Below are 7,032 nucleotides of genomic sequence, written 5' to 3' on the forward strand. Positions count from 1 at the left end.
ATAGGGGAGGGGCGACTACACCTTATTGAGTTCTGCGGATTTTTTAAATATATAATAACTTGTGTTTAAAATATCATTACGGTGATACTCTATTGTGATTTTAGAGCTTTTAGAACCGGCGCTAGTTATCAACTTACGGGTCACTCATAATTTTACCTCCCCTAGGTATAAAATCTCCCTATAATCTAAAAGATTTCTCCTAACCAACCTCTCCTCCTGCCAGCTTTGGGTTTCTAGTATTAGAACTCTAAGATGACAAAATTTTGGGTGTATGTGTGCGCGTGCGCGCGCGGTAGTGTGGAGTGGGGTGTGCGTGATTTTCATGGTTGTCGTGGGGAGACGGTTTGTAAACAATTTGCAGCTTGGGCCAAATTTTTTTTGCTCGTTTTATAGAAAGGTTGCGTGATTTTTATATTATATTATATCCCTGGATGACATACGGTCAACAAACAATGAAAAAAAACATTCAAATAATCATTTATTGAATAATAATTTTCTTTAATTTGAATTTAATCAGAATCATTTTCTTAGTCGGCAATTTCATTTACATCCACTGAAAAATACAAATATGAGCATTAAAAAAGTAACAGGATGTTTGTCTGTCTGATGTCTGCTTGACTAATATGACTTTACTTTACAGTGAAGCTTTCAAGATGGTTTTAGGGAAAGTGTACCTACACAAATTTTTGTTATACTTTTACCCCTTCTGTTGATTAAAATTAGTGGTTGAAACGATTGAACGCTAAACTTTAAAAATGTTTAAACAATCAAAATTAACTATAGTCCTCAAAGTTTTTAAGCCAACGAATAAAACGTTATTATATAACTTTGGGGACCAGTGTAATAAACAGACCAATAACCCCTCTCACTTTAAGAAAATTATTATTTTCTGCAGGAATGGAGGGGACATTGAGGGGGTATTGACTCCAATATTTTGACAAAGCCCAAATTTTGTTAAAATTGTGTCAAAAATGATCCATGTGACGTAATATAAATGAGGGATTATCCATCTCTTTTTAGGGGTTTTCTTACCCTCTCATCTTCCTCATTTTATTACGTCACGTGGATCATTTTTGACACAACTTTAAAACAATTTGGGCTTTGTCCAATATTTTTAATCTACAGGAGGGGTTAATATTGTTTCTATTCTCTCACCTTTAGAGCCAATTTTTGAGCTGACCGTAATTTCGCTAAGGATTTTGTTCATAACATCCCTTCGCTTTGTCTTCTCCATCTCTATATTTGCTAGTCTAGAACAATAGAGATAATCTAAAGACACACTCTCTAAAATACGCCAATAAGAAAAATAATTCGGCCATGTTTTACCTAGTAGATTACCTCGTACGGGCGGGATTACAGTCCAGGACCTTTTCGACTTGGTGTACTGTCTAGGTCCTGGTCAAACAATCCAGCAGAACTAAGGATGGCTGTTACGCACTCTTCTCTGTCTAAACACCCAAGGATATTAGGTTAAGTAACATCCAACAGACAACCAACTCTCTGAGATGCACGGCCTTTGTCTGAGAAGTCCCAACTGTGCATGGTAACGAGTTGCGCCTGTTTTGGGCCAAGACATTCCCCCTACCCTAACTATTTATGTCGCGCATCTGACATAGCAGCAGTAGGAACCATTTTTAACGTCTTTAGTTATGATGCGGTGTCGGCCCGAGATTCGAACCTATCACCTTCCCGACGACGAGCGGATGCGCTACGTGTTGAGCTACGGTCGCGGGTATTTTCGACCATGTTATTGGTCACTGTTTATTTTGGTACAAATATTTTTTCCATTTCGTTCCCATAATAAGTCAGCTAAAAGGGGCTAGGTACAGCAGTTGATTATTAAATAATTTTTATTTGCATATATTATCAAATTCATTTTTGTTTTATTTTTACCCAATTTAAAATTTCATCCTCACCCCTTCAAGATTTTATGTTTCACTTGTTTTTCCACTGATTAATACCTGATGAAAAGTCTGTCGACCCCACCAGCTATACGAGCGGTCATAAGTTCCAGCTGGTTCAAGCGGTCACTCAGCCTACAATATCATCTTTGCATACATTTTATGAGGATTAGGAAGCAGCTTATAGTGCCTGATACAAAATGACGTCATACAATACAAATTACCAATGATAGGCCAGTATATAATATATTGTTCAGTTAAAATGTATACTGACCTATAATTGGTCATTTGTATTGTATGACGTCATTTTTTAGGCACTATAAGGTGCTTCAAAATTAGCTATAAGTTTTTTGACAGAAGCTAAAGATCTCAGAAAATTTAGATGTCCATCTTAAAAACACATTTCCCCCGTAGCATTACGGACAGACTGACGGACAGACGAAGTGAATCGTGAACTCATGGTTGATATCTTGTAATGTTTGAAAATGTCTTTTACAGAAGCTCTTAAGGTGTCACTTGTGACATCTCTTTTTTAGAGGTTTCCTTCCCCATCTCTCCTCCCCTCTCTCCTTTTTAGACGTATTTTTATGACGTCACACATGACACTCTACAGCGCTTCTCTCTTACTTGTTGCATTCTTGAGCATAAATCAATTCATTGGGATCAATTTCATCATCAGTTTCACCAGAGGAGTCATTTTCCTAAATTGTGGACAAATAAAATGAATGGAGGAAAAGCATGAACACTGCTAGTTTAAACCAACCAATCACGAATGCGACATTGTGTCATAAAACTTTGAGAACTATTATAATTTACAGGGGATAAATTAGATATAAATTAAGCTCATAACGAATCTACTCTATAATTCAATTTGTCAGTCATTCAGACAGTCTGTAATGCTTTGGGAGAAACGTGAATTGTATCAGCTGCTATTTAAGATAGACGGCTGTTTTTTGTGAAGAATTCCTAAACCAGTGAGAACCCAGTATGTAATTTATTTTGTCCATCGAAATGTCAGTTAAGCTACAAATATAAATATTAGAAATTGAGAAAGGTTTCGTGATTCTTGAAATAATTAATTCTCATAAAAATCTCCTTGTCCATATTTGAATCCATGATTTTTTGTGCTTCACTGATTAAGGATGTTGTCATCCTTGTTTCTTGTTATAAAAAGAGAAGCTGCTCTGCAATTTACCTCGTTGTCTATCTTCCCTTCAAACATTTGTTCATACTGACTACATACAAGAGAGATTTCTTGCTCAGAAAAATTGGACCTGTATAGAAAATAGTTATAGAGTACTAAGTTGTCTGTTGGTCTGTAATGCATCAAAATTTTGCCATCTGGGCCATCCTGTAGTATAAAGTAGTAAGGTTTTATGCCAGAAGCTTATGTTTTCAATGACTACTGAACCAATTGAGTTCCTCAATTTAGGGGAGCTTTACATTGGTCTCTTGATGTTTTTTTTGGCTATTTTATTTTAAGGCTTATGTCTCTTATTTTAGGCTTTTTTCAATCTTTGAATATAGAGCCCCTAGATGCAAGCGGTGCAGCCACTAGTATAATATAAAACAACTACTATGCTTATGATTAATTTCCTTGTGTTTAAATTTTACAAACAAACCTCTTCACCTTTTAAGTTGCTGTCTAACTTGATCAAAAGTAGCTTCACCATCAAAATTAGCCGCCTTGATTGCATTTTTTACATCTATCTGCTTATTTCTCATAAATCCCGCCTTTGCAGTTAAAGTAGTATGAACGTAGATTGATATGGGATTAGATTATGGGAGTCGACCACCCTAAATTTTAATTTTAGTTTTAAAAAGAAAAATGAATAAGGGTAATTTTTTCTAGGGGCGAATTTTTTTTGGTGTCTAGGTTATCCTTCCTCAAAAATTGTTGTAAACATTCCAAGGACTTGTATGAAGTTAAATTTTGAAGGACAACCATATCAGTTTAGACCTTTAGTACAGATAGACAGACAGAGATCCTGTTACTTTTACTTAAGGATTATAGACCTAAAGAAAGCTCCTTAACCTACAAGGGTACCTTATTATACTAAGTTTCTACAAAAATTAAGAGAATTTGGAGACAAACCCCAAACTGTCCCAGTTTTGAGCAAGACGATTCCTGTGACGTCATATAAAAAGGGAAGGGGGGAAGAAAATCTCTTCCCTTTTCTCCCATCTCTTTTTAAGAGATTTTCTTCCCCCCTTCCCCTTTTCTTTCTCGAAACGTATATGACGTAACTGGAATCGTCTTGCTCAAAACTGGGACAGTTTGGGGTTTGTCAATTTGGATATTTTGAAATGAAATAAGTAACAAATGAAAAACTAGAAAAGAAACAAATATTTAATTATCTATATGTTTAAAGAATTGATTTTGTAGTTTTGCACCATTTTCCTCTAGAGGGCTGCAAAATAACTACAAACAAAAGTCTGGATTAAGAATCTAATATCCAGTAAAAGCTACAAAAAATCCAGGTATTTTAGTTTTATATACACCTTTACAATTTTAACTTCCCTGACCAATAACATTGTTGTATCCATTAGCAAAATAGTCAGCTAGCTCCAAATTGTCCAAATCTTTTTCCCCATCTTCCTTCACCTGAATGTATATACATGGATATAAGTCCGGGGGGGGGGGGGTGTATTTACTCCAATCAAACTTTAAAACCCCAGATTTTTACCCTCCACAAAATTTTAATAATACATTGGTTATAAAAATCATCATGATACCTAGACATGAAATTTAAGAAAACAAAAACAAATAGCAAATAAAACATTTAATTTCAATGGAAAATTTGTTCCTTATCACTTTAAATGTAGCATGGTAAACAATTGAATAAATATATTTTAAAAATTTTTTGTTTAATAATTAGATACATGATAATTGAGATAGCAAAACAGCAGTATCGACTTCGAGTAAACTTTTGTGCTTAGTAAAAATTTTTAAAAAAAACCGTTCACGAACAAAATTTAAATGAAACATATTAAACAAAACTAATAGAGGTACAACGATAGAGTTGTAGAGCTCCATGCTAACCTGACTGTAGGTATCATTAATGATGGCTAGAAACATGTTGAGGAGATAGAAGAATACAAAGAGAACATAGACAACAAAGAATACTCTGCCCAAATAGGGGCTGGCGGTATCCATTGCTCTGAAACAAGAAATTTGGTATTGTCCTTTTAATCATGTACTAATGAAAATGATGTTACTTTCATTCTTATATCTCTTTATATAATACTAGGAGTTACACCCCCCCCCCCCACATTAAATTGTAAATTTAAGAAGAAAAATCTAAAAATCATTTAGGCGGAGGTAAATTTTTTATATTGCTATTCATCTTTGGAGAGTTTTGGTACCCTCTTCCAAAATACTTATAAACTTCCCAGAACCTATGAGAAGCTACCCTGTAAAGGAGAACCATATCGGTTCTGTGATTAACAAGATCCTTTGGTACACACAAACACAGACACAAATAGATTCTGTTACTTTTTTTAAATGATTTTTAAACAGGAACTTTTATCCAAGTTAGCTCTAGCTCTTTCTTATTTCCTTTTTTCTTATTCTACGCATTTTAATTAACTTTATGATGTATAAACATTACAGGGATATAGAGTAGCTGCGCCACTAAAAATATATTTACCTAAAGTCAAAATCTCCAAGTATAAGTCTGAACAGGGTCAACAATGAAGATGTTAAACTAAAATGAAAATTATGGTATCGTACACACCTTTGTCTTGTCTCTGTCTTGTCACTGTCTTGTCCCTGTCTTGTCTCTGTCTTGTCTCTGTCTTGTCTCTGTCTTGTCTCTGTCTTGTCTCTGTCTTGTCTCTGTCTTGCCTCTGTCTTGTCTCTGTCTTGTCTCTGTCTTGTCTCTGTCTTGTCTCTGTCTTGTCTCTGTCTTGTCTCTGTCTTGTCTCTGTCTTGTCTCTGTCTTGTCTCTGTCTTGTCTCTGTCTTGTCTCTATCCTGTCTCTGTCTTGTCTCTGTCTTGTCTCTGTCTTGTCTCTGTCTTGTCTCTGTCTTGTCTCTGTCTTGTCTCTGTCTTGTCTCTGTCTCTATTTAAAACCTGCTAAATGAATTCAATTGTGTTCCAAATAAGTGTAACCCCATCTAAAAATATAAATTAATGATTAGTAATTGTTAGTTGGTTAGTTTGTCTTTTTATCTGTGTTAAAAATACGCCTCAAGACAAATCCTTTTACTTCCAGCTAATGCCATAGTATGACTCACAACACACACGAGAAAACACTCATTTTAAAATAAGAAGTTAATTATAAATGAAATGTTTCTAATATGGATAAATTAAGCTGAAATAACAATGTTTTGACAACATGAATTTAACTTTTTGAATTGAGATAAATAAAAGTTTATTACCAAAAATATTTATTATATATATTACAAAAGAAAATCTCTGCAGTCAAATTTTTCAAGCGACATTCAGCCTTCGGACACTACCTTGGTATATAGCAGCTGTACTCCTAATTTGTGTACTATACCTGCCCATATGCAAGAAATATAATCATAAACATGACCCCAAACTCTAGTACCTCTCCTGTACACCTTAATATATTAGTAATATGTAATTGTGTCCCACCCCCAAAGAAAATAGCTTAAAACCACCTCAGGATCAGTAGCTATATTCTCTGAAGAGTATAGCACAATCAGTAACCGCGGTAAATGAAATCTTAAGCTTCAGAGGGACAGACAGACATCATTCTACTTTGTATTATAGATAAGGACAAAATTTGTTACTTTGCCAAAGTTTTCTCTAATTGGCTCATTGTTTTGTTGAATGAAGTAAATTTAAATAATTTTATCCAAGCAAAAAATACACAGATAGCCATTCCAGATCTAATCAAATAATAAGCTCAAAAATAACACACAAAGTAGTAAGCTTTTTTTTGTCTGTAGCGTGGGATCTGGACCACTGCATACACTCTCTTTTACAGTGAAGCTTCTTAAAGGTCTAGAGAATTTTTGGGGGAGTACATCTCCAACCTTCGAAGAGAAATCATCACTAGGGCAATTTAAATCAACCTCCCCCCACCTCCCAACCTCAGAAGCCTTCTAGGGGGTTAACTGTTAGTATTAGTTTGTCTGCTTATATTTAAAAAGTACTGTA

The 7,032-nt window shown here is 34.8% G+C and overlaps 2 protein-coding genes across 2 annotated transcripts; both read right to left on the reverse strand.

Annotated features, from left to right (window-relative positions):
• Nucleotides 1-465: 465 nt before the first annotated feature.
• Nucleotides 466-3,636, reverse strand: LOC145329261 (uncharacterized). The gene is made up of 6 exons (XM_080173318.1): nucleotides 3,532-3,636; nucleotides 3,097-3,175; nucleotides 2,529-2,602; nucleotides 1,962-2,036; nucleotides 1,156-1,250; nucleotides 466-553 (listed from the first exon to the last, which is right to left on the reverse strand). Exons 1-6 carry the CDS (start codon nucleotides 3,624-3,626, stop codon nucleotides 528-530), a joined length of 444 nt encoding a protein of 147 aa, XP_080029444.1. The 5' UTR covers nucleotides 3,627-3,636; the 3' UTR covers nucleotides 466-527.
• A 704-nt stretch (nucleotides 3,637-4,340) lies between these two features.
• LOC145329262 (polycystin-2-like protein 1) lies at nucleotides 4,341-6,759 on the reverse strand. Its single transcript, XM_080173319.1, has 6 exons — nucleotides 6,663-6,759; nucleotides 6,407-6,470; nucleotides 5,977-6,020; nucleotides 5,552-5,608; nucleotides 4,945-5,062; nucleotides 4,341-4,506 (listed from the first exon to the last, which is right to left on the reverse strand). The coding sequence occupies exons 1-6, from the start codon at nucleotides 6,752-6,754 to the stop codon at nucleotides 4,414-4,416; spliced, it is 468 nt and encodes a 155-aa protein (XP_080029445.1). The 5' UTR covers nucleotides 6,755-6,759; the 3' UTR covers nucleotides 4,341-4,413.
• Nucleotides 6,760-7,032: the final 273 nt, after the last annotated feature.

This window comes from Acartia tonsa, chromosome 10, assembly GCF_053477335.1.
Source record: "Acartia tonsa isolate MP-2025a chromosome 10, ASM5347733v1, whole genome shotgun sequence".
NCBI lineage: Eukaryota > Metazoa > Arthropoda > Copepoda > Calanoida > Acartiidae > Acartia > Acartia tonsa.